This window comes from Dipteris shenzhenensis, chromosome 4 (assembly GCF_047967505.1).
Source record: "Dipteris shenzhenensis isolate YYH24624 ecotype China chromosome 4, Dip_SZ_1.0, whole genome shotgun sequence".
Lineage (NCBI taxonomy): Eukaryota > Viridiplantae > Streptophyta > Polypodiopsida > Gleicheniales > Dipteridaceae > Dipteris > Dipteris shenzhenensis.
In genome coordinates, this window is record NC_141599.1 from 20,468,926 (window position 1) to 20,496,140 (window position 27,215).

Here is a 27,215-nt window from a genome sequence, read left to right on the forward strand (position 1 = left end):
CAGAGCAAAGTAAATATAAGAAGCACCAACCGTGCGTGCTAAGCAGTAGCAATGGTGGAAGGCTGTTCTATTTGATTGCTGGCGACATGATTCTCCTGCCTGCATCATCCCCATTTACTCCCTTGCCCTCCCATCCTTGTAGCCTCCTTGCTGGGAACTCTTCTCTCCTCCTCCATCGCCACCTCCTTCCTCCACAGTTCCTTCAACGGTTAGTTTCTCAAACTCCATCACCAAATGCACTCTCTTTGCCTTTCCTGGATTCGCCCACATCGAGTCCTTCGCTCCCCATCACTTTTGTAGTAGTGGCAAATTGTCAGCCTATCATCGACACATATGCTCGCACACGATCGCTTTCTAACCATGCGCACACATTGAAAAATGCATTTTTCCCCCCCCACCTATGTTTACAGTCGTACTTCCTCCTCACGTCCTTAGAATGCGACACTCAAAGTGCCCTGATGCTAGCTGATTTTCTTTCAGGCGACACAACCATCCTCGTGCCTAGTCGATTTTCTTTCACGCGAAACTATCCTCGTGCCTAGTTGAATGTTTAAAAAATAAAAGAGGAGAAAAGAACTTTCTATTAAATCTTGAAAAACCAACCATACAAATCAGGAGTCCCTGAGGCGCTCATCAATACAGAAACTGGTCTGTTTCCAGAGAATCCAGCTCACTGCCCAGGGGATCTCTGAAACAGGGGCTAACAACCAGGGAGGAGGACTATACAAGGGCGTATCTCTTTAGGCAAATGTTAAGCTGCTAATGGTATCCACATACGAACTGATTGAGAGTAAGACCAATTAGGGAATTAAAAATACGTACTGTACGTAAGAGCTGGTAAGTCAAGAGAAATACTGTACTGGATTTATGTTCATAGCCCGGTGATTATCATAAGGTTAAAAATGCACTTTTTATACATCTCCATCTCTCTTCCTCTCTCGTCTGGCATATTATGCAATTAGAAGTCAGTCTTACTGCTTCTTTTGGGAGGTTCATGTCACACTTAGCATGGGTTGGTGGTCTATATCCTTTTGATGTCTTGACACCATGGACACTCTTCTTGAGCTAGCAAGAACTCAGCGAGCCGTCTAGCTAGGGGGCCATACTCTAATACACTTGGTTGGAAGAGGTTTTTTACTGTGGATATAGACATGCATTTGGTTCCAGCACCCGCACCCTATAAACCTGGGCACGAGTGGGAGCCAGCACAGTCAACGCAGCTGCTAGGAACCACCGGTTTCTTTTCCCGAGATGTCTAGTGGACCGCACTACCACTCATGGCCTGGCAAAATAGAGAGGAAGGCTTTACCCACCCCCAAGGAGATGTTGCCTACCTTCAGATGGGGACCACAATTTGGGAGCAGATCACTTCGTTCTTCATGCTGGTCCCTCTCCCCCTCTCATAAGAGTTTTATGCTGACTCAGACAGAACGCTCCCTCATTGTACTTCTGCCTACTCTTCTTCCAAGGAATTGTTAGCTGCTGCAACTTGCTGTTCTCTGCGTGCAGATCTGTGAGCCATCCCTCTCCCCCTTGTGCTGCAGCTCTAGGTCCTCTCTCCCCATCTGTATTTCCTTTTAGCTCCCCCACACTGGCTGCCACTTCCTGTGCCTTTCTTCCTACGTGCTTTACTTCTCCTCTTTCCTTTCCCTGCTATGCCATTTTGCTTAGGCTCTTCTTTGTGTGTGTGTGGATTATGGTAGAAGCAGCCACGGGCTCCCTCAAAGATCCAATTAGCACAAGAAGACCCACATGACAGCCATGCTGTCTGCTGCATCACCTGCGGGGCTATCAGCAGGATACAGGGCAGCGTTTGCTGCAGCACTGCCACGTCGGGCAGTCAGAATAGCCAGCAGGGCTGTTGCAGGCCTCAAGGTGGGTGTGTCAGCCAGGACACAGTTAGAACTGAGAATACTGGTATCAGTGATCTACTCCCACAATGAGGGAGAAGGCCTTTGCTGGCTTTGCTTCGAGAGAGAAGGTGATTTCTGGTCAGTAAAGTGTGCTATCTATCAAGTTTGACGCAGTGTGCTTGGGATTAGAAATCTCATTTGGGTGATCTACATATCGCAACATAGCGTCCCACAGGTTGATTGGTAATTTTGGAGAGCTGAGAATGTTGGATGGGAATAACTATGTAATCTAGAGATAAAGATTTGGAACCACCTAGTTGGAAATTGCAAGAGGGGTATGGAAGATTATTTAGGGAGTGGAGCTGAAGTCCAAGGATAAGGCGGATGCCACGTGCAAACTTGTGAAGTCAGCGAATTCTGCAAATGTCAGTGTCGTTCCTTAGGCACTATCAATGAACATCGGTACGACGAGCATATTTGGTACTTCTGCACACAGTTAGTGGTAACTGCGTATGAGGCATGTACGATTCTAAGGGATGTCTTTGAGGCCAACAACGTGCATGCATCTTGCATAGCGATAGTGGAGAATTAGCATGGTGTTCATGCTAACAATGGAGGAAGGACAATTTGTCGACAATCACTTGGTTAAGGTTCTCAGAGATCAATTGGTGGTGGTGGTTCTTAAAGTGGACAGTAACCACGTGGCCATGCTTATGGTCAATAAACTTCCAAAGAGCTAAAGGGTAAAGGAAAGGGCAAGCTCGAAAAGGGTAAGCTCAAGGACTTTCTGGAGGATGAGGGCTTTTCTGATAATGAGGGCAAGAAGAAACCGAAATGTTCCTGTTCTCATTGGCCTGGACACTTGGTGTGGGATTGGAGAAAGAAGGTGGATTAAAAAAGGAGGAGCAGTCCAACAAGGAAGAGTTAGAATGAGAGAGGGCAAATGTGGCAATTCAGGATTTTCTTGGTGGTGATCCCTACCAATTTTAAGATTAAATATGCAGACCAGGGTGAGACAGTTGTGGTCCATCGATCCAGATTCATTTGGGTTGCTCAGATAGTGAAGCTGAAGACAAGGCCGTTTGCACCATGAGAAATGAGGACAAGTTTGGCCACTTTGAGGTGGAGTGTGAGGAGATTGGTAACACTGACTCTCATACGATGGGTACTTCAGGGAGATACCAGGCTTACTGCAATGGCAGGCGATAGGAAGATTTACCAAGGTAAATATTCTCTTTGTCTATCTCATTTTCAGTTGCATGCTTTGATGATTATTTGTTCAAGTGGAGGGTGAAGAGTTAAGACCTTCTGAGTAGACCATGCGAGTTTTCATTACAGAGGCCTTCAAAGCTTTTTGCTTGTTGGCTGTGGATACTGGTGTCACTATCTCTGACGGAGGCAGTTGACTTCAAGGACTTTCCACAGAGGTCCAATTGCATGATGTTCAAGGAGTATTTGGTAGAATTGGTTGAAGCTGTGTATCGGAAACTGGGAAGCCACGAGAACATGAGAGTTTGCAGGGTACCTTGGTGGACTCGGGATTCAGATCCGAGTTGAGCTGGACTGTTGGTAGCAGATCCAAGATTTTTGGTAGGATTTCTATTAGCGAGGATTTATCTGGAGCAGCCATAGAGATTTCACTACAGAGGATTATCCGTTTGAGGTTGTGGATGTGTTGAAACAGACCCTGCATACTTGGTACTTGGCAAGATCTAAGTTGTTCTTAGTTTCGGGGGGGACAGCTGGATAGTCATCTGTCAGTTGGAGAATGGCTGCTCAACAGTGAGTTCGCGAGATGGTGACTAATTGGATGGACCTAACAATGGTACGTGGGCATTTGGAAGATTCTGATAGGTTTGTGATTTGGTTTGGTAGTGCCACCAAGTGTATTGATTGTTTGTGATGATGTGCAGTGGGACTTGGAGGTGATAAACGCTGGAGATTGGAATTGAGTCATGGATTCCCTCGAGTTATTTCAAAGAGTTCTGTTGCGAAGCTGATGGAGTACTCATTTGATCGCGTGGGTGTAGGTCCACAATGGATCTTTGAGAGGGAGTTGGGCTAGAAGGGTCATTGCCTCACTTGTGAGCCCTCAAACGAAAACGACACGGGGACATGGTACCTGCACTAGATATGGGCATAAGAGAGAGCCATGTGGTTACAAGGTGTCAGTGTCATATGTTGGCAGATCTGAGAGGGGAGAGAGCAGCCATGTGGGCTGCAGATGTGCAGTGGCATGCTATGTATGGAGGCAGACAGCTGGGCAGCTTTTAAAAAATGCAACATGGCCTATGCAAGGGCCCCAGCTATAAGGACTTGGAGGCCTTAATAAAAGGCAGCCTTGGGACCACTGTTCAGTTGGTTGAACTAGGTGTTGGTAGACTTTGCGTTGGAAAGGTCACCTCCCCATCTTTAAGCCCCCTTATGAGGAGAGCGTGGGGGAGGGAGACCTAGGGCAGGATGTGCCCAAGAGAAAAGAAAGAGAAGGGGCTGCCACATGGGCAGCACCTCACATCAAAAGAAGAGAGGAGGGTACTTGGCTGATCTGCAGGAGCATAAGGCGGAGCAGAGGACAGCAGCAGGGACCCAAGAGAAGAGGCTATGAGCTCACGGGTGGCATCAACAGAAGTACGGAGCAGTACGGGATGAAGGCGCACACGTGTGAACAGATCAGGGAGCCAAGAAGAGGGCACAGCAGAGGCGGGACAGACCAGCACATGGGTTGGTCAAGAGAGAAGCTGGTTGGTCTGCTTGGAGGCAGCCAACCAGGCCTTATATAGGGCAGACCTAAGGGCTGGGCCCTTGCCTTGATGTGAGGGCAAGAGCCCTAGAAGTGTGGACCAAAGGCCCTAGAAATGAGAGCCCCACGAGGTCAGGTCGGCCTGTTTAGGTCAGCCAGAGGCAGCCTGACTGGTCGGTTATTGCGGGCAGGCCTGGGGCCTATATAAGGAGGGCCTCCAGGCCCTCATATCTCATCTTTTGGAGCAGCCTTTGAGGTGCAGAAAGGAGCAGCACCAGCAGCAAGCTGCAACAGTTGGCCTCATTCTGGAGAACTTGGCTGGAGACCTGCAGATTTAGCTCACTCATTGGCAGCACACCTAGGCTGGTTTGCAGACAGCAAGGTGGAAGGGATCTGGACAGAGAGTCTACATATGCTCGAGGTGGAGCACATGGGCTCGAGTCTTGTCCATAGTTTTGTTCGGAAATATATCTTTTTGGTAGCTGTATATCTGACTGGTTCGTTGTCTATTGATGAGTCTGCACATCTATGTGATGCACATTAAGTTAAGAAGTTTGTGATTCCACCCCCCACACACACTGTGTGAGCTCCTGGGCTATTCTATCAGTATTCCGCTGTGCGTACCCTCTGTTGGGCGATTTCTAACACCTTGATACTTCTTTTTTCAGTGTTTACATTGCAAACATTGAGGCCTGCTAGACACCTCTAGTTCCCCTACCTGGGTGTATGAGCTTGATGTGTTTCAGATTTTGATCTCATAGGCATTTTGATCTTTTGCAGACGTTAATCTCTCTCTCTCTCTCTCTCTCTCTCTCTCTCTCTCTCTCCCTCCCTCCCTCTCTTTCTAGTTCTAGTTTCTTAGTATAGCACTCATCAAGGGCCCTCGTGAGCCCTTGCCTCAGCCCATAGTGGCTTGTATGACTTACTTTTCTGATTGTACCTTGTCTCATAGGCCCCTGAGGCCTCCCGAAGACGTTAATCCCTCTCAGTCTCTCTTGCTTATTGTTGTTTTCCTCTTTTCGCTTGTCTTTTCAGTTTCTGAGATTGGATGTGTTCTCATATTATGAAGATGGATAGTGTAATTGGTTAGTCCTAAATGACCTAGAATAGGAGCCTTATTTATGTGAGTTAAAAGCTAATTCCTCTTCAGAAAGGCATTGGACATACTTGGCATGCCACTAAACGTCCTCTTTGCTGTTTCGGTGATCAAATGCATAGATCAAGGTTCAATCTCAGGTCAAAAGAGCGGCGTCTACAATTATGGAGCAGGAAACTTTGTCAATTCAGGGCATTGTCTGAAGATGCTAAAGACAGTGTAGGCGAGGATGCACCAAAGGTCCAGGTGATATGGAAATTTCATCATTCCTTTTCTAAGAAAGGTATCCTACCAATAAAAGTTGATTTTTTTCTGAAGTACACGTTTCCTTAAATCTTTCCTTGGACTGCTAATTGGCTGTGGCTGGAGGTTTGCAAAAAATCGTTGGGCGAAGTTGTCCTGAGCTTAAGTAATGTTATCTATGGCATGAAATTGGCCTCGTACTGCTTTGCATTAAATCAGTATCTTCACAATCTTTATTAAGAATAGAAAGATGGCACTCCATCAAAATTAATTGTTTAAACAAACCACTCATTTACACATACCATTTTCGACATACTGAGGTACTGGCTAAAAACAAGCCTCAAATAAGTGCTCCATGTTATATTTCAAATTTTGTGTCATTACTCTTTAGATTCAGGGTTCACAACAGCTCTAGGCAGTGACTTTCTCATAGATCATGTTTTCATTAATTTGTAAGATTGGATATATTCTACTCTTATGAAGGTATATGTATATATCTTTGATGCAAGCTTCATTTGTCACTGTAATTTTGCTCTTATAAGAACAGACCCTCACACTCTAGGAAACCCTTCATCCTGATTTGGCAGGACTTACACGATCAGCCAGCCATCTGCAAGAAGAGAATAGGAGACCCAAGAACAGCCCCTCACACTCTAAGAAACCCCTTCATCTTGCTGCCAAATCACAACCAGCCCAAGAGTAGAGGAATCATGAACAAGAAAATTAGCAAGTGACGGAGAGAAAAACACTTTCAGCCTTCAGTTCATATGCAACCACATCGATTTGATGGTGATGCTGACACCCCCAAGACCCATTTCTCAAGCCCTATGCACAAGGACCTAACCCTGGAGCCATTTTGTGTATAACGCATCGGCCTTGACTCTGCCTGGAGCAAAAGGGGGCTTGGCGAAGGAGAAAGAGGCTGTGTGACGCCTCAGCAAACTATACTACCTGACGAAGATGGGCTTGGGACAGGAAGGAGGCAATCATGGACGTCAAAGCAGCTTGTTTTACCCAGTCCCAGCAGAGCGTCAAAACCCACAGCGTCAACCCGTAATGGCCTGAGCAGAGCATCAAAACCCACAGCGTCAATCCCTGATGGGTTGAAGCAGAATGCTGTCAAGAAAGTGACTAACAGGCTGATGAGAGGACGGCCCCTTGAGCAGGAAGGGCCATCCATCAGTCATGTGTCACTCAAAGAAGCCTGAGCAGGAAGACGGCATGGCGGAACAAGAAAGAGAGATCTAGCAGGGCAGTGGAGCCCAAAATGGGATGCAAGAAGGGCTGACAGCCTATCAACAGGCGCTGGTACAGAGGAATAGAAACAAGGGGGGAGGGGAGTGGAAACAAGACCCATGAGCTAATGCTCACAGGTTGGGCAAAGGTGTGGGTGAAGGGGGGTGGAAACAAGACCCGTGAGCTAATGCTCACAGGTTGAGCGTCGAGCAAGGAACCCCGACTTCCTGTACCTAGATGAGGAGCTCTCAGAGCTAGTTATGAATTTTGGAGGAATGATGATTTTGGAAGGTGCCCACCTTATTGGTCTTGGATTTGGAAAAAGGTAAAACGCATTGTTGCCTTCCCCAATAGTCATCTCTATTTTTGTTTCCTTCTAGTTGAAGACTTAAAGGGTATGGAGGGCCCCAGAAAGCTTGTAGTCTAAACAAAGACTGAGTCGAGAGAGGAGAGTGTGCAATTATCTGATGGGTTATCTCCAGGGCCTCCTCATTCAACAATAATGCTGGGTTGAGAGCTTTCCAATTAGGAAGGTTTATGAATCAGAAAGTTAGATGAGAACCAAAAAGGCTTTGAGGGTAACCCAAGCCCTAGAATCTTTACCCATTTTGGCCTAGGAATGAGGAAGCTGAACACATTATTGGTCTTTGATTTGGAAAGGTAAAAGGTGCTGTTGCCTTCCCAATAGAATTCATCATTGGAAAGAGGTATAAGGCCATGTTGCCTTTCCAATAGAAGTCATAATCCCTTCTTGGAGTTATACATAGCACTGTTGTCTCGCCATAATTATCAATATTGAATTAATGAGAAAGAACTTCACGTGTTACGATGGAATATAATTTTAGTATTGTGTTGGGTGTCCTTTGCCCTCTTTTCTGGTGGGAGAATGCTTAAGCGCATGGTGGGTTGGCTTTAAGCAGCATTGGTGTTTCCCATTTTCATAACTTAAGGCAATCTTGACTACGGAGGTCTTCTTTTAGTAAGAGATGGCCCAGGGTAGTCCATGTGCTGGATGTCCTCTGGTTCCCATGGTCATTGTACACCAAGTTATAAGAGAGAATGTATGCATCCGTTTGAGGAGGGTACAAGGCACCTCCCGAGGAGTGCATAAAGCGACTCTGAGTTATTGTTGGTCTGAAAGTTAAGGCAACAAAATGATTGAGGGTCCTTTGGTTTGGATTTAATCTCCTTGATGAGGGTGCCCTTAAGGTATACTGCCCATTTTCCATCCGTCCTAGTAGCCTTGACCTTGGTTAATTATGTTGCCTTTTGGTTCAGTTAAGATGTGAACTCCTTGGCTATCCATATCTTGGTCCCTTTCAGGTTGTAAGATTGACAAAGAAGCTTGATTTGTATATCCCATGTGCTAAGTGTATTAGTTGTGGAATCTGTCTCGTCTTCATCTTCTTCTGGCCATTCAATGCTAGGGGTGGCTGCTTTGATGTGTACAAGAGTCTCATTCTTTGTATCTTCGTCTGAACCAGCCTTCAGGAAGGCCTCTTATCCTGATCTTTAGTACATTGTTGTGTTTGTCTTCGTGCTACTTAATCTCAGCCTGAATGTCAGTTTATTTGCGTCTGTATCCACTTCTACAATCACTTCTGTGTGAACAAGATCCTTGACTGTAGAGACTAATTGAGGGATAGGAGGAGAGGTGCTGCATATCTACATTATCTCAGTGATTATGGCTTGCTTCCTTTCCGAGCCCTTTGAGATCCTGGATTCAGGCTACCATCTGTAACGTTAGCTCTCGTACTTCTTGCTGTAGATAGGGAATTTGCTCTCGAGGGCCACCAATGGGCCGGTTAAGGGGGAGTTGAGGTTCCAGGAGATTTCAAGGAGCATGTCTGCTCCATATTGGCAATGGTTTTGTTTGCACCCCCTAGCTGAAGCTAACTCCTAGATTGGACTGGGGGCTCATCCCAACTCGGGGTGGGGGAGATCAAGGGAGGGGAGGGGCTGCTGCTAGGGAGGAGTGAGCAACGGGCTGAGCTACCAAAGGGGCTGGCAAGGCGAGCAAAGCGCTAACAGAGGGTGTGGCGTGGCTGAGCAGAGGTGGTGGCAAGGCTGAGCGGAGGCTAGTGAGAGGGCTTGTGAGGCTGAGCGAATGTATTGGCGAGGCTGAGCGCCGGGCTAACAGAGGGTCTGGTGAGGATGAGCGGAGGTGCTGGGGAGGCTGAGAGAGAGAGAGAGAGAGAGAGAGAGAGAGAGAGAGAGTATATTATAGTCTATGGAAGAGAGAAAATAAGACTAGAGAAACTAAAATCAGTTGAGGAGTGAGAATCCATTAAACCAAAATGTCAGTTAAGGACTGAGAGTCCATCCTAGTGTCTTAGTATGTATTGCATCAGGTATAGACTGAGCTTCTCCACATCTACATCGGGGTCTTAGCTGATTTGAAATCCGTAATGACAGCTATACCTTCCCGATATACTGCCCACTTGCCATTATTTCAGGCTTATGGTACTTTCTGAAGTTCAGTAGCCTTCATCTTAAGCTGTTGAGGGGTGAGATCTTCCGCTATCTGTATCTTGGTGCCTTTCAAAGCTTTGGTTTGGGGAGGGATTGCCAACCTATCCTCATGTCTTGAATGTCATGATGGCATGATTTTGCGGTGTGCGTTGGAATGCCTCAACTACTACAGTATCCCAAGTGATGATGGGCACAGCACATATGCATGCGTGTGAGTCCACATCAAAAGCTCTTTGAAAGATTGACTCTTTTTTGTGCTGCACCCATAAACGGGTAAATGCCATTATAGGCATTTTGTGTAGAGAATATGGTCCCGATGACCACATTGGCACAGACACATTCTCAGCCCAACAGCAGTCATAGACATCTGTGCAGGGTATTTTTTGCTATGTGTCTCTTTATCACAATTTATGGAGGACACACATATTGTGTCAAGCAGTGCATGATCTTGTGATCAATCTCAAATGTTTGAGTATAAATAAAATTTAGGTTCTAGTGTATAGAGGAACTCGAAAGAGAAGCCCTCTTGTGAAGCGACTTTCCAGACCTTTCTAGAGCACTATTCTTTAAATGCAGGTCTAGGCATTCTTTGACTGGCCAATGGCAACAATTTCTCACTTTATTTTCAGCATCTTAGCAAAATTTTGTCTAGCTGAGATTCTCATTTCACTGTAAAAGCGTCTTTTTATGGAGTGGAAGTATTATTAGACTGAGGTGAAGAATTATTTGATTCTTTTAAGGTGAAATAGATTTGGAAGGTTGAATTTGCACTTGCGGGTTGTTATGATTCTAGTATAAACTTGGGCCCAAAACATAAGGCCACACTGAATTTAAGAATCTTTGATAAAACAGATGTTCTCTTCAGCAAGTATTTGTGATTCCATGCACGAATATGAGCCATGTGCAGACTCCCACATGCGTCGTCTTGTACATGCACAAGCTGAATAATTGCACATGGCATGTAAGTTTCTCCAAATTTTAGTCATTAGTTAAAAGCTCCAAAAGCTGCAGCAAAACGGGAACCTTGGCATATAATCTTTTTGTAGAATTTTCAAGTAGTTGCAACCTATATAGAGGGTAGGAACAAACCAATACCAGCACAACTGTCTCATTCCCATGATTCTGGGGAAGTCGCGGAACAAGAGCGTTCAATCTTTTGTCCAAAACAAGAGACTCTGTCTGTTTGATCCACTAACTCAGTTGCTGAGATTTGGGGTTCAATCATGTCATGGGAGCTAGTGCCTGTTAAATTTAATAGATTGCTCAGAGGAGGATAATTCCACTTTCAGCTAGTGCCTGTTAAATTTAATAGATTGTTGCTCAGAGGAGGACAATTGCATGATATATTACTTTCAAAATGAAGCCACAAAAAGAGACTATCAGCTTTATTATGCAGTATGTTTTTACTGCAGAGATTTTTCCTGGGCTGGGCATGCCATGATGCTTGTTATTATTTATGTAGAGAGCACCTGATTGTGAGTGGACATCGAAACAATTGGGGTTTTTTCCATGAATAGGAAATATAAATGATTGTAAAATTGCACTCCCAACAGGATGATGCAGAGAATCAGAGTGGGTTGCCTGCTGGAACTGGAGGAGGAGAATCTGTTACTGCTAAGGTAAGTTTAGGAATCTATTATACATTAATTTCATTGAAAATACTTTTCCAATATCACTTTGTATATGGAACAATTGTTCACTTTTGATATGCATATTGCTCTGTAGGATGTAGACGAGCCTTTGGAAGTTGCCAGTGGTTCTCCACTTCCTGGAGTGAAGGTTAGATGTATTGTTCTTAATGGTTGGATATGTAATATCATAAGGATGAATCTATTGTTTTTCTTATTGAAAGCTTTTTGTGTCGAGTAAATTTTTTTGAGTATTATTGGTGATGGATGTCCAGGCTTCTGGAGACACTGTGCGGATTCCAAAGGATGTACTTGCAGTTTTACGAGATCAAGTCTTTGGGTTCGATACCTTTTTCGTGACAGGTCAGGAACCTTACGAGGTAGGCTATAAGAGCTTCATTGTGTAATTACTGTGTAGCTCAATTATAAATGGGGCTTGTCAGACTAGCCTTGTCAGTTTTTATGGATGCATCAGTGTTCTGATCTTTATCAGAAAAAGATTATAAAGAGTAGCAAATTCAATCCATAAGAATAGAATTGGAAAGTGAATCAATCGAAGTGGATGGACAAGAAATCTATTTTCTTGCTTTACTTATGTACTTCTTATGTTCTGCTTGTAATTTCTAATCAAAGAAAGTCCCATGACTCCCCGGCAAGATTCCATGTCTAGAGTGCTGATCGGGTATTCCCAAGAACCTCTAGATTGTGGATATTTTGCATCATCTGTTGCCCACAGGATCTCTGGCATATCCTTTACTTACTTTGAGAGGACTCATAGTTGCACTACTATCTGTGAGTAGTTGAGGTGCTGCTACACGAGATTGGGCATACTCAGGAACATTTTTTGAGTAAGCTGTTGGCACCAGCAGCCTTTCCAAGATATACATCCAACCCCTAACACCATTATATCCCACAGAGTAGGTTCCCTTGAGTGTCCCCGCCGCATCAAGACATATCCCATTTTCGGATGCTTTGGCTTACACATGATATCCCCCACTCTCCGAGCCACTAATGTCTCCTGGATATTCTCCCGTGTTGACATTTTGAGGCACACTCTGTACATGATCGCTGGACTTTGTAGAGCTGTCCTCTGTTATCATAGGCTAATACATGTTCACAATCTTCACTGTTCTATTCAGAGTTGCATTCTGTGCACTCCAGAGGAGTGTCTTTTTTATTTCCATTTCTCTAGGTTACAAGCAAATTCTCCCCTATATTGGGGGGAGGAACCCCTCAGTGGGTACAAGCACCCAACGGGCTGTCGACTCTCTTTTTCTTACCCCTCTCTCTCTCTCTCTCTCTCTCTCTCCACGAGGTGGTTCGACACAAAGAGCATTTACTCAGGATGCAGAGATAGGCCTCATGCACATTGGCCGACTCGTCTCAGAGCATGATCACAGAGTTATTTCAGTCAGATCACACAAACCGCACGGTCATCTCCAGTAGGCGCAGTAGAGATCCAAAGCCTGAGGCATGCCACGCTCGACAACAGATGGACACGCAGATCACATTGGGCGACCTCCCACAGACCTAGGGCGTGACCCACAGGGGTTACAGTAGCCCTGGTCATGAGCAGAGTCATTGCTAGGAGATTGAGACGGGCAACGCCCATAGAGAGTCGCCAGTGCCCCATCACTAGATACACATCAGCACGGCCTTGAGCCCTCCCTCGAGCCCCCCTCGAGCCCTCCCTGAAATTTACCCCCTTGTGGGGTCATATTGTATTGGCCAGAGCCAGCGTGATATGATGATGTTTGACTTTATGATGGTGATTACGATGATGATGTTGAGGATGATGATGATGTCATTACTGATGATATGACTATGTACCACTTAGGACTTAGCATTCAACATGGGAGATGATGCTCGTTTAGTAGCTCCACCCTTTCTGCTTGTTGTATCGGGCTTTCTACCAGTCTCATAGACCCATTGGTCTTCTGTAGACTCTAATAAACTGTGTCTGTGTGTGTGTATGTGTGTGTGTGTGTGTGTGTGTTGCATAAGTGAAGACGCCTCGCTAAAGGTTTAAAGAAGGTCTTGCTGCGATTACACGATCATTAACCGTTACATGTTACATTGGTGTCAGAGCTTCGGTTTGTGATCCAACTTCACTATTGCAAGTGCATGGTTGTGTTAAGATCAGGAAAGACCACACATCCAAGCGCCATGGCAGAAGAAAAGAGAGATGAGAACAATGAGTCTAAATTCCAAGAAGACAAAAGATAGCCATAAAAGTATGCTTCCGCTGAAGTGGTGGAGAAGCTTCTGGAGCAGAATAAACACCTCTTAGCTCATGTTGAAGAAAATTCATGGCAGCTGGAAGAAAGCAAAAGAGAGTTGGAGCAAAGGAGGCTGAAAGCCTTACGAAGCCAGAGAGTCTCGAATATCAAAAACTACTCTTGCTGATGAGAGTGGAACACAAAAATAGGAGGTACACTTGAGACATTACCATGCTGCTATGCTGCCATGCCATTGAGAGGGGAAATGAAGGGCGGATACGGGATTGTTGCCTTCATGACTTGAAGATGGGCAAAAACAACATGAGGACTTTCGGCAAACCTGGAAGTAGGATTTCTTTGTACCATTGTGGATCCTGTATAGTTTTTGATTTGGCTTTCAAAGCCGGAAATGGTGTAATGAATTTAAAATTTATGCTTTATTTGTGTACTCTGTTTTGGTAAAAAGGATGCTTTTAAACAAAAGAAGCAGCAAATGCTGAATAATATTCCAATGGAAAGCCTCGTTGCTATCTTTAATCTGGTCCAGCTGGAAATAATCATTGGGAAGTAAAGCTGTTTGTAAGTTCACATACAGGTATTTCATCATCTAACCTTATTTTTCACACCATCGTGCATTTGTACGATGTATTACTGTTGTTTCAGGGTGGTGTTCTATTTAAAGGGAATCTCCGTGGTGATGCTTCCAAAAGTTATGAAAAAATAAATAATAGACTCCAAGTAAGCCGCGCATCGTTCTTCCTATCATTGGATTCCTAGTTGTTACAATTGACCACAGATTTACCTATATATGTTGACGTGTTAAGCATTTTGTTATTCTCCCTGCTGTTTCTACATAAATTATGTAGATTTTTTATCTTTAGAACAACAAAAAATCAAAATTTGTATGATTGGACTTATTCTAGTCTTACAAAGGTATATGTTGCAGGATAAGTTCAAAGACCAGTATAAGCTGTTCCTTCTGTTGAATCCTGAGGATGACAGGCCAGTGGCGGTTGTCACACCAAAGGAGTTGGTAGAGCCTGATCCTGCTAGTAAGGTTTCACATTACGTTTTTGGTTTAGTGTCTGTATTTTATTTGGTTTTATGTGGGATTTGAAAGTTCAAAGTTGAATGCACTTTAACAAATGGATTGGCATTTTTGTAGCCATACCCGAGTGGGTCGCAGCATCTCTGTTTGGGTTGGTCACCGTATTTACAATCCTGCTTCGGAACTCTCCTTCACTACAATTAGATTTCTTGTAAGTCATTGTATCATTTGAACGAATCACCAATACTGTATTTCTGCTACTCCTGCATACAGGCTTCCTTTCAGCTGGAAGTAATAGGATATGAATCTATAACCACATTTTTTGCTGCAGAAAAACATATATCTCATGTTCTCAAAGAAAATATAGCTTTTACCTCCGCAAAGAAAGAAAGACACATAAAGAAGAGTGGAAACTTCGTAATTTAGCCATCTCCTTGCTGGGTATTCTGTTTCAACAGGTCATGCTTGAAATTTTCCAATATACATGGGTGTTCATGTTACAACAATACTTAAAAAGAGTGCTTAATTTATGGCTGCATTTGACTGTAACATGCTAGTTAGGAACATGTGTAACATATTGGAAGTAGCTAGAAACACATGTGACAAAAAATTTCAGAATTTGACTCATAAAAGCTGTATGCTTGAAACACAGAAGCATAGCATTGAGGATACAAGATGAGTCAGTGTAGAAGATGGTCCATGTGCATAGGTGACACTCTTCGAGATGGTCCTATGCTAGTTCCGTTGCCTTTTGGTCCATCTGAGCTCATGTGAGTTCTTCGGCTATCCATATCAAGGTACCTTTTAGCTGTAGGAGTGGCAAAGAAGCTTGATTCGTAATTCCTTTGTGCTAAGTGTAACTGCGGCATGCCAACAAATGTTAGTTGTGGAATCTACCCCGTCTTCGTCTTCTTCTGGCCATTCAAGGCAAGGGGTAGCAGTCTGATGTGCGCTAGAGTCTCATTGTATGTATCTTGCTCGTTGAACTAGCCAGATCCTTGATTGTAGAGACAAGGTAGGTTTGTATATACACAGCCCAATCAGGGTGAAATCCACATGTATAATTTTGGGGACCCAAGCTCTCCACTAGATTTTTATAGCCTTTGATGCTGCAAGTATCACGAAAGGAAAAAGAGAAAGTAGATCAGCCCATGGTTGATGTAAATGCAGGTCACTCTTATGTGGATGGTGACAACTTTTGACTAGGAGGTGAAGGAATAATGAGCCACACTACACATTGAACACTATTGCTCTCTTCAAGTGATGAATAGTGAAGGGTCACTTGTGAGTGTGTGATGGAGAGTGGAGACGCAACCTCCACTTATCTAGACCTAGCAGAGGGCTAGGCTTGACCGACCATGTTCGATGCGAGGAGCAAGGAAAGGAACTTGAAATGCAAGGAGGAGACAACAAGCTGAAGGAACTGAATTGTAGTTGCAAATTGATAAGGTGAAAGTCCAAGAGATGGCTAATATAAGGCCCAAGTCAACCAAAGTCAACTTAGGTCTAAAATGTCCTAAGTGTACTAGGTGTCCCAATAGGACTAAGTGCCCTAACTAGCCTAGAAGGCTATACCCAAGGCAAATGTCAACAAATCCCCTCCATGGTATGGCTGAAATATTGTGGATACATCTCAGGTGTACTTGGAAGCTATATCATGGTTGCACATTTTCGTCCATTGATGGATTCCATTGATGGATATAGCAACCTATTATAGTATAGGGAAGTAGAATTACGTAACAAATGGTACCAAGTGTAAAGCTTGCCAAAAAGCTTCAAACTTGGGTCTAGGTAGAGCCTTTGTGAACAGATCTGCTAGGTTGTCCTCGTGGTAATGTAGGACAACTGTATATCTCCTAGCTGCTCTCGAACATAGTGATAGTGCACCTCAATGTGCTTGGTATGTGCATGAAAGACATGATTACATGCAACGGCCAAAGCACTCTAGCTATCAGTGTAAATCGTGGTAGAAGATACGTTATCAAGATGTATAAGTAACTTGCGATGCAAACACACTTCACAGTGGCTGCCTTGTACTCACAATTTCGCTATGTGCGTGGCTAACATCAAGGTTTGCAAGTAACTTGCAGAGCCAAACACACTGTACAGTGGCTGCGAAGGCTTCCTTATAGTCAACTTCACAACGTGAAGTAGCAACTGTAGGCTGCTTCTTGCCGAACCGAGAAATACATGAAGAGCCAAGCATGAAACGGTTGCCACTGTGAGACACGGGTGCCGTAACAGCCAGTCCGGTCACTGTCAGTGAAAGCATGCATAACTTGTGAAGACTTATCATCATATAACAGTCCCAAACACTTCCTCATCATCATCAGTGTCATCCTCCTCATCCTCCTCACCACCATGATCTGAAACGTGACTATAAGATGATGAAGAAGTCCCTCACTAGTTGTGTTGCCCTCATCATCATACTCAGGCTCTCGCTAGGATTTTGTGGTAGGATTACCACGAAACTCTTATGGGCATGATGCAATTTGGGTGATTTGTGGATCGACTCACCAAGTGTCATGGTTCATACTTACAAGAGAATATTTCAGCTTGCTCCCCTATTTGTGGAAAAGTTGTTTAGCCTTTATGGTTTGCCGTTTGGGCTAGGAAATTATTGTTTATTGGGACAATGGATTGCTATTCTCACATACACCCACATGCCCTTTCATTTTCAGACCCTTGACTAGCTTATTTTCAGCCTGATTATGTGTAACTACCATAGAGGACATGTAGGGAGATTTCCAAAAGTTGAATGGGACACATAGATTTTCATTTAGAATGACAACTGGAACAGCTTGTCTGAAGGGTAAATATCTTAAGGAAATGTGACATGTAGGGAGTCTCTCAAGTGTGGAATGGGATGCAGTAAAACTTTGTGGTTTCCATTCAGAATGAATGCTGGAACAGTTTGTCTGAAAGGTTCACGTCCCTGCAAACATCAACAGGGGTCACTCTTGGTTTCTTTGTATTTTTGGCTATACCTTTTAGAAGTCTATTTTTTGCAATTGTAAAAAAAGAAGGAATTGGATGTCATGATCCGTAATGCTTGCAATCCATGCAGAAGCATGCTATGTCAAAATTTGAGCTTAATAATCACAGCACATGACCTGTAGGGAGAATTCCAAATGCTGAATGGGACACGTAGATTTTCATTTAGAATGAAAACTGGAACAGCTCGTCTAAAGGGTAAAGATCTTAAGTAAATGTGACATGTAGGGAGTCTCTCAAGTGTGGAATGGGATGCAGTAAAACTTTGTGGTTTCCATTCAGAATGGATGCTGGAACAGTTTGTCTGAAGGGTGCACGTTCCTGCACATACCCCTTCCATTCTACCTTCTTTGCTGAATAAGGTCATATACTTTCTTATATTTTTGTTAGTGGTCATTGTCTGAATTCATCAGTGCTGTCTGAGTGTTGTTTAATGTTCACAAGCATAGCTAAGATCCCTTTTTTTTGCATCAAGTTGCACATATATTTGCTAAAATGGTCTATGTCCTCGTACTTGTAATTGAGACTGATGGATTTCAAAGTTGGGTATGCAAATCACAATACAAAATGACAATTGGTCTGAATCACAGTGGCCAAGTGGGTTTAAATTTATGGTTTTTGTGCAGGTCGTCATTTGGGAACTATGAGCTTTTATTGGAGGGCCTTCCAGGGGCCTTTGTGACATTGGTAACACTTGCTGCCCACGAAGCTGGTCACATTTATGCTGCTCAGAATGTTGGGGCAAAACTTGGTGTGCCATATTTCATCCCCAGCTGGCAGGTGTGTATCATGCCTGAACCAATCTAACTGAATTATGAGTTTCTTCTTGTTGTGGTTAATATTGTATCTGTCTGCCTTTTGACGTAAACTGTTGTGATAACGGCAGCTCTTGAATTCAAAATTTTGACAATAATTTATCAGTTAGAATTCAGTAAGTTATCAGTACCATTAAAATAAAAACAGGCGTTTCACTATGCAGAATTCTTGCTTCAATAAAAGCTGCTTGTTGGTCATGTATGTCCAGTTCTTTACCCATACAATGAGATTTGACACTTGTTTTGATGAATTCGAGGTCATTCCAAGAGTGTTTCTTGCTTTCCTGTAAAAATAGGTAATTCTGATTGAATTTTAAGAAAATGAATGCTACTCGGCTAATCACGGGAGCAGGTTTTGGGCCACTCCTTGCAAGCTGCTTCTGAAGGTTTTCAGCGCATTGCCTATACAAGCCAAGAGCTGCCACAAGCAGTGAGTTGGAGGGCTAAACACAAACAGATGCCTCGATCTGTGAATGTGTAAAAAGTGCCTGGCCAAGTCGTCACATGATGCTTGGATGTCCAACACAATTCCTCGACTTGCTCCCATGTGGAACTCAAGTTGTGGAATGTCAAGCCAGATAGCCACTAAGGAGACCATTGGGCAGATTTGCTGTCTGCACATGACTTCCATATTATGAGTAACTAGATATGCAGGGCTACTATTGTCTCACAGACATCATCTTCAGGTGGAAGGGAAGATCTGGGCCTGAGTGTCACAGATGCCTGGGTGTTCTCTAGCGTGATTACAGTGGCTTTTCTCATCATGTAAGCCAGTAAACCACTCCCAGCCTCGAAGAAGAAGACATCTTCACCTCCTGTGAATGGGGGGCCATGCTTTAGGTCGCAAGTCTTGGATATCCTTGGACAAGCTGTAAGGATCTTTGGGGAGTACCTCCGAATGTGCGGGGTGCCAGTGGCCGTCTTGTTGGAGTATGGATGGTCACCTCCCCATGTGTCAGCGCCCAAATGAATAGTACAAGGGGGAGGTGGACCAGGGTATGTTAGATGCCATGTGCCACATGGGATGATCTGACAAGGAATGCAAGGCTGCCACATGGACAGCACGTGGTCTTCCATGTGGGCAGCAAGCGCACACAGAAAACAAAGAAAAGGTGTACCTGGCTGCTTGGAAAGGTCTGCAACAGAGTTGGAGCAGCAGCAGCACCTGGAACCCTGCTAGGAAGCGTCGTGATGCTATGTGGCATCCTCTGGCTGGTGGTCAGCCTCAGTACGACCTGGACAGTGGCCTGGGACAGATCATGATGACTAAGACAGTCTGCGTGGACCTTCTGCAGCAGATGGAGCTTGAGTTGGCAACGGCAGGCACCTGTGTATGGAACAATCCAGGAGCCTGGAGAGGCCCTGTACAGAGCTGGAACAGAGGCATCAGGGCTGGAACAGCTCCAGCATTAAGGCAGGGAAGCTGGAGCAGAAAGGCAACTGACGGGAGTGAAGATTTGGTCAGGAAATGACCTGGAAAAGTCCCGGGACAGGGTAAAGCCTGGGACTGCCACATGGCCAGGCGGGTCAGCAACAGGCTGACCAAGTCGGGGTTTACAGACCTGGAGGTTGGCTTTTAAGGCTGATCGACTCCGCTATTTCAGGGTCCCCTTGGGGCCTATAAAAGGGGCCTTCTTCTGGGCTCAAACTATCCATTTGGTAAGCAGTTGTTGGGAGCATATCAGCCTGCTTCAAGATGCCATCTAGGAGGATACAAAGGCAACAAGGGAAGTGGCTGATTGTACCATACAAGGAGCTCACAGGTCCTCACCATTGGCTGCCCTCACAGCAGCAAGGAAGATGGGATCACGGAGGGAACTTGTGCCCACCATTGGTTGCATTCAGAGCAGCGAGGAGGTGAAGGAGTCACAGCAAGCACTACCTTGGTATTGGCTGTTCATAGGAGCAGCAAGTAGGCGTGATTGCGGCACAAACATACCAGGTCCACTCAAGCTCTAGGAGAGCACCGCAAGCCAAGTCTTTTGGAATTTCCAAGGAACATCCTCGTATGTACAGGGGTCCACATCTAGACAGCACTCCCCGATAGGGTGGGACACTGGACATAGCTTTTTTATTGTGCCCACATCGGACGGAAATATATTTTGCTGGTTCTACATCTGTCTTTGAGCATTGTCTATTTATGATCTGCACATATATTAAAGTACACATTAAGGAAATAAGTTTGGACTTGAATATACCACTGTGTGAGTTCCTGGGTTCCATAACTCTATCTCTGGGGTTAGCTTCCTTGTGCATACCCTCTGTTGTCCTCTGACTCGTCTGACATCTGAGGCAATGCTTAATGGTTTCTTGGAAATCAACTATGCACTAACGGAAAGTTGCATGCCCCCACATACTCCACCAAAGATTAAGGGTGGGTGTTGCATGCACCGTTCTATCGGTTAGTCCAAGATAGCTTTGCCACTTGCTACATGCACATGCTGTCATCATGATTCTCACTCTAGGCCAGCCGCTCAAGTTACTTCTCAGTTGCATGTATTTGAATGCAATTTGATTGGGTACACTCAGTTTGACTTGAAACAGTTTCAGTTCCGAAGTGTGACGGTTTCAAGATTTTCCAACTTGAAAAACACTCAAAATGACAAATTAAAAATTAAGTCTTAATGCAAGATATTATACTATCTAGTTATGATTTTTAGATCTAAAGAGTCTAAAGCTCTCGTCACTCCTTTACTCTAGAATTATGATCATAATAAATAAACAAAGTGATGCAATGAGTGTGTATTAGAAGCAACAAACATAAACTTTGTTCACAAAAAGTATAATCCATTCGGGAGCCCAAAAACTAGACTCCAATAGATGATAAAAGTCAAATAAAGTTCAAACCTGCATATTCAAGTTTTTACATCTTCTAGAATAAGTTATAAAATTATGCATTGAAACTTAAATCTCAACTCAAATATTACATTCTAAAGACTAAGTGTAAATATTCTCGTTGTTCAATAAAGAAATTATGTCTCCAGAAATCCCCCCCCCCCCCTTTGCTTGCCCTCCAAGGCCAACTTCACAGCCTGAAGTAGAGGTTTTACTTGGTTGATTTACAATGGTTTTAGGCATTTCACTGAAACAGGTGTCATACTGACTGGAACCAGTTTCCTAGCAACACTGGCCACACACTGTGTTAGTGTCACGTAGAAGGCTTGACCTTGGCCTTTCATTGAGGTCAAAGGGGTAGATTTACGGTTACACCTCCTCACCTCTCAAATTAGGTTTGATATGTATTGTGGATGCATTATGTCGGCAGCTTAGTCACCTTTTTTCACAGCATGTGCTTTGATATTTCAAGGTGAGCCTGTAGCCAATAATTGGCCTTTTCGACTTTAGCAATTTATCGAGTGTCCGTGATTCTACATGTGCATTTGTGGTAGATAGTTAGGGGGAAAAGTGTTTCGGGGGCCATTTTTTGGGAAAACGCCCTTTTGGGGCTGCCCAGAAACAGAAATTCTGTCCAAAAACGTTTTCCCTCACTTTACACACACACACAAAGCCCAAGTTTCCCCTTGCTTTGCAAACACACACAAAGCCCGAGTTTCCCACTCCACATCTCGCCGTTTTGGATTGCCCTCTTCAGCCCCAGCCCTCTCTTTCACTTCAACTTCAGCCTCCCTCCATTCCACTTCAACTTCAGCCTCCACTCCACTCCAACTTCCGAAACGTTTCCGTTTTCCCGTTTCCCTTAACCATGGTGGGAGGGCATGATAGCCTGGCGAGGCGAGCCTCCTTGTTTTCCTTTCATGGTGGCATAACAACCTTGCTAGACTTGGGAAGACCCAAGTCAAGGCAATCTTCTACAATGCACAAAAATCTGAGCAAGAGGACTAGAGCTCTAGAGAGGGCTGCTTTATGTGACTTAGCGTGGGAAAAAGACTATGATTTAAAGATTTTGAGCTGTAGCTCTAAGTAGTACCTATAGCCAATAGGAACTCTAATCATCAAAGGAAAACACATGTTACTATGAAGATTCATGTGAAGATGACCTACTTTGATAGTTGTAGGGGACATGCATCAAGAATTGTCATCGTAGTGGTCACAAACTATGAAGACAGTTACAAAAGCAAAATCGAACGGACCAATGTTGATTCTGTAGAAGAACAAACCAAACAAGAAAACGTCCAAGGCATGTGATATCAATTGAGTGTAAGTCGTGAATCTACAAACAGTAGCAGAAAACATGTAAACAAATAGTCATACTATGTTAGCGCACCTGCAATCGACAAGCTCATTACAAATTAACAAATCAACTTGCAAACAACTGCAAGGATATAATAATCAACAACTATAGTCATGCGGGTGGCACTATCAAAGTCTTTGAAAAACCTAGTATTATGGCAAATGAAGAGAGAGCCTTAAATGGAATATTTGTGAAGTTCATACAACAGGCTGAAGACACGACCGTATTCTGAAATTGGATTTTACACAAGTCCATTGGTAAGTTGGATTGGGTACAAATTTCCATTGAGTTGGGCAATCATCTGGTTTCTTACATCACTTACCACCATTGTATGTTGGCTATTTTTGGCAAGCTATCTCCAAAGAATCTCTTCAAGTATTTAGACAGGTGCTTTGCTTACAATTTCATCATATTGAAGCAGCTTCTTAAGCTGAAAACTTATTTGAGGTAGCTTCCTGTTTCTTCCGAGGATGCATGGCATGGACAACTTTGCAGGGGATCAGAGGCTTAAATCCATTGTTTTGGATGACATCCTTTGGGATGATGTTGGCCTATTGCTCCAGGTCACAAAGCATATTCTCATCATGTTTACGCTTCTTAATGGGGATGACCCTTCTATTGGGCAAGTGTATGAAGCGTTGGATAGGATGATTGAGACAGTTCAAAATTTGGATGGTTTGTATGGTTGGAGAGAATATGAGTTGAGGGCACTTACAACCTCTCGCTAGATAGAATATCGTTCACCTTTGGAGGTTGCACCCTTTATTTTTGATCCAAAATTTCAAGGTAAAGGGAAAGAAACGTATACAAAGGTGGTGTAAGAATGGGAGATAATATTGAGACCACTCGTCTCAAATTTAAATGATAGAAGGAAAGTGCCAGAGGAGCTCTTATATTACAGGAAAAGAAAAGGATTGCTTGGTTAAGGAGGATGCACAGAATGATAGGTTTAAGGTTTCCTCTTTCCATTGCAGGGGTGCTAGCCATTCACTTTTTGGGTGCTTGTGGAGCAATTTTGGAAACATTGCATCTAAAAAGAGGAACATGCTCGTCAATACAAACTAGGGCAGATTGCACTCTTGAACCACATGATTTCAAACTGATGAAGCATGAGGGTGATGATGAGGCCCAGGACCATGATAATGGAACTTAAGAGGATGGGGAGGCCTCTATCACTATGCCACCTTCAAACCTTCTGTCTTGACATTTGAGTATCAAGTCTTGAGTTTTCATATTTTGTATTCTAACTTATGCTAGTCTATTCGGTTGGAAAGTGGTGCTGATAGGAGGGCTTATTCAGCTTTATAAAAACAATAATTCATGCTCTAGATGGTTCTTTGGTCGAAGTCTCTCTTAGAGTAGCAATGAGCTTTGGGCTCAAAAAGATAAATATGCTTACTGCCTTACAGTGAGTAGAATGTTTTCGGCCTTATAGAAGGATTTCCAAGTAAATTTTTAAACATGCAACATACTCTTCTGGAGTGGACTCTGGAGGTTACTTATGTTTTTCTCTCGAGTATGTTTTTCTCTCGAGTATGCTTATAAGTCTGGGAAGGCTTCCTTTTTTGGGTGGCTATGCGATTTGTAACTACTCTTTCAATCTCTGATGGTTGGACACGATGGAATTTAACAGTTTTCTGCTGATATGTGAAGAAATTTCTTTTGACTAACACTAAAGTAAGGGCTTCTAAAAAATTACATCCTTGAGTTTGCCTGCTGCTTCCCTCTTTTGGATTGCAATCATTTCATGAATTTTTTGCATCAGGTGAGTGGAGTTTGGTTCTCCAAGTATCTAACTAAAACCTATATGGGATTCAAATGCTATATACAGTTTTTGAATAATTAAAACTTTTAAGTTTGCATTATTCACTACTAAGCTTTACATTGTTCATTGATCTGGAGACTTGTCACGGACGGTTATGTCTCTCCCACAAGGGACCATGTTTTCTTTTCCAGTTCTGTCAAATGCTTCTCTGGCAACTCTGTTCTTTGTGCAGCTTGGATCTTTTGGAGGGATAACGAGGATAACCAACATCTTGTCAAAGCGACAAGACCTTCTTGAAGTAGCAGCAGCCGGGCCTCTGGCTGGAGCTTCTTTGGCATTTATTATCATTCTGATTGGCTTGATTTTCCCACCAAGTGAAGGGCAGGGGATAATTGTAAATACAAGTGCATTTCATGAATCCTTTATTGTGGGTGCCCTCGGTGAGACTCTTTGAACTGAAACATTGTAACTGTCTTATATTCCTTGACTGTTCTTCCTCATGGAAAACAGTAATGAAGCTGTACCGCTTTAGCAAGTGTTTTAAATAAACCATACTTGAATTTGTAAAACACTTTGTCACCCTCATAAAGAACAATACATGCTTTACTCATTTGACATCTGGCTGGATATGTAGTTTGAATAAGTTATAAAGTTCTAAAGTAAGCACGGCTATGGTTTGCAGTGAAAGCATTTCTTGGAGACTCTCTGAAAGAAGGTGTAGGCTTGGCTGTGAATCCGCTGCTGCTTTGGGCCTGGGCAGGATTACTTATCAATGGCATCAACAGCATTCCAGTTGGTGAGCTTGATGGAGGACGAATCTCACAGGCTTTGTGGGGAAGAAAGGTTCGTATCATATCTTTAAAAAGGTATGTATCACAAAGGAAACACTTTTCCATCCTCTTAACGGAATTCTCTGACCTTGCAGGTCTGGAGTCGTGTAAACGGTGTCTCTATTGCCCTTCTTGGCCTTGCTAGTTTGTTCAGTGATGTAGCTTTATATTGGGTGGTTCTTGTGCTATTTCTGCAAAGGGGTCCCATCACTCCGCAGGCAGAGGAGATTTCTACCCCAGATAGTAAGCACACAGCTGCAGGAATTGCCGTTTTGTTACTGGCGTTGCTAATTTGTCTCCCCTTCCCATTTCCATTTTCCTCGAATTAATGCTCGAGAAGGCCACCAACCTTGATACATTCACTCTGTGTATTATCGGCCCATTAGCATCTATAGCCACACGACCCTGAAAGCGGATTTGGAATCGCTGTTGACACTAGAAGCATAGTTGCACTAGGGGTTGGTTTGTAAAGTTTTGAGATACCTATTAGAGTGTACATCGGACAGAAAGAGGCTTGGAGGATATGTCCAAAGCATTGAGTCTCATTTTAGGCAAGGTCCAGGTGCAATCTTTTGATGAAATGGTGCCACCGGGGAGAAGGCCTGCCAGTTCACTGCAATCTACTTTGTTGTCTTCAGACTTTTGGGCTACAATTTTCATTTAGGAATAAAGTTGGTAGGTGCAATCATAAGAATAAGAAAATTTCAAGAGGGTTCAAAATAAACAAAATGAAATAGTTCAAGGTAAGAGAATTTTCCAATTGTTTAAGTGATAAAAAATGACTCGTCTTTGAGACTACTACTCATTGTTAATATGGCAACTCAATTTGTTCTGTAAAGCTGGTTGAAATGCTCATCTTCTCAAGTCGTGAATTTGATTAATGTTTGGTCACGAAAGGCATGCTTGCAATTCGTAGGTGCATTTGAGAACATGGAGGGCCCCAATCCAATTATTATGGCCCTATCGGTTTACATTTAGCAATACAAGACAATTTGCAACATTCAGTCCACAAAAGACACCATCCTTGGATGAGATGGGCTTGCCGGTGCCCCCCCCCCCCCCCCTCACCCCAAAGAGGAAGAGTATGCAATCGTCGTTAGGGTTGTCCACTCAAGTCAATCTAGCTTTAAGTTGATGACATTTTTGAGATAAGGGAAGTATCTCATGGTATTTCCACGACGTTATGCTTATTCATGTCCAATTTAACTAAATATTGAGATGATACTTCTAGAGAGATCTTTGAATATCTCAAGTTGAACCAATGCAATAGTTGTACCTATCCAGTATCGCCTAAGTAGGAAGTTTTAGATGTTAGAGATTTTGTTTTTGTATTGTTGTACTATGAGTCTCGAGAGTAGGTTGCATAAGGGTCGAAATTTAAAGAAAAACATAATTTTAGAAAAACCCATTGAGGTTACTGAGGTGGGGAAAACACGGCTAACGTTGTTGCTAATGAGCTAAACTTTGGTTAACCTAGAGGCTATGGGAGATCTCAGAAGGTGGCAAAATTGAACTAGATGTAGTGAAAAGGCGTAAATTAGTTTTATGTCATCTTTAACCAAGAAAGCTTCATATTGGCTTGAGCACATGGGCAAGGGGTAGCCTAGTTAGTAGCTGCTACTTGATCTTGCCTATAGCAATAGTATTTGGCAAGCTAGTTGAAGTCCTCTCACATGGAGGTAGCATTTGTAGTTTTCAATGTTAGAACCGGTTTGTCTATCAATGACCTCTATGCTTAGGGATTGTCCCTCGTGGCTTTACAGTTGGCAAGTAGTAAGTTCTCGTTGATACTTTGGTTTTGATCTCAATTTTTGATTTGGTGAAGCAAACCCAAGAGCAAAGGGAGAGAGAGAGAGAGAGAGAGAGAGAGAGAGAGAGAGTATTAATGTCGACAGGAGACCACTAGGTTTATGGGACAACAAAAAACAGCTAGTACATCCATTCAGGAGGGCATAAGGCAACTCGTTAATGCTAAAAAAGCTCATGAGACCAAAATTGAAAGTAGCCTTGACATGGAATTTATATGTCGCTAGTAGACATCTAAAAGATATGCTAATAGTAGAAATAGAAATGCACTTTATTGC

At 43.5% G+C, this 27,215-nt stretch overlaps 1 protein-coding gene across 1 annotated transcript; it reads left to right on the plus strand.

The window, feature by feature from the left end:
• The first annotated feature begins 31 nt into the window (after positions 1-31).
• LOC147902578 (putative zinc metalloprotease EGY2, chloroplastic) lies at positions 32-25,864 on the plus strand. Its single transcript, XM_087373716.1, has 12 exons — positions 32-208; positions 5,812-5,935; positions 11,194-11,259; positions 11,366-11,419; positions 11,544-11,648; positions 14,151-14,225; positions 14,434-14,539; positions 14,653-14,746; positions 18,156-18,309; positions 24,534-24,741; positions 24,984-25,144; positions 25,227-25,864. The coding sequence occupies exons 1-12, from the start codon at positions 87-89 to the stop codon at positions 25,458-25,460; spliced, it is 1,503 nt and encodes a 500-aa protein (XP_087229842.1). The 5' UTR covers positions 32-86; the 3' UTR covers positions 25,461-25,864.
• The last annotated feature ends 1,351 nt before the right edge of the window (positions 25,865-27,215 follow it).

Excerpts from the sequence above, each read along its gene's own strand:
- LOC147902578 (XM_087373716.1), top strand. The coding sequence starts at position 87 with ATGATTCTCCTGCCTGCATCATCCCCATTTACTCCCTTGCCCTCCCAT. Across the intron at positions 14,226-14,433 it reads AAATAAATAATAGACTCCAA|GATAAGTTCAAAGACCAGTA; the intron begins GTAAGCCGCGCA and ends TATATGTTGCAG. Across the intron at positions 14,747-18,155 it reads TCACTACAATTAGATTTCTT|GTCGTCATTTGGGAACTATG; the intron begins GTAAGTCATTGT and ends GTTTTTGTGCAG.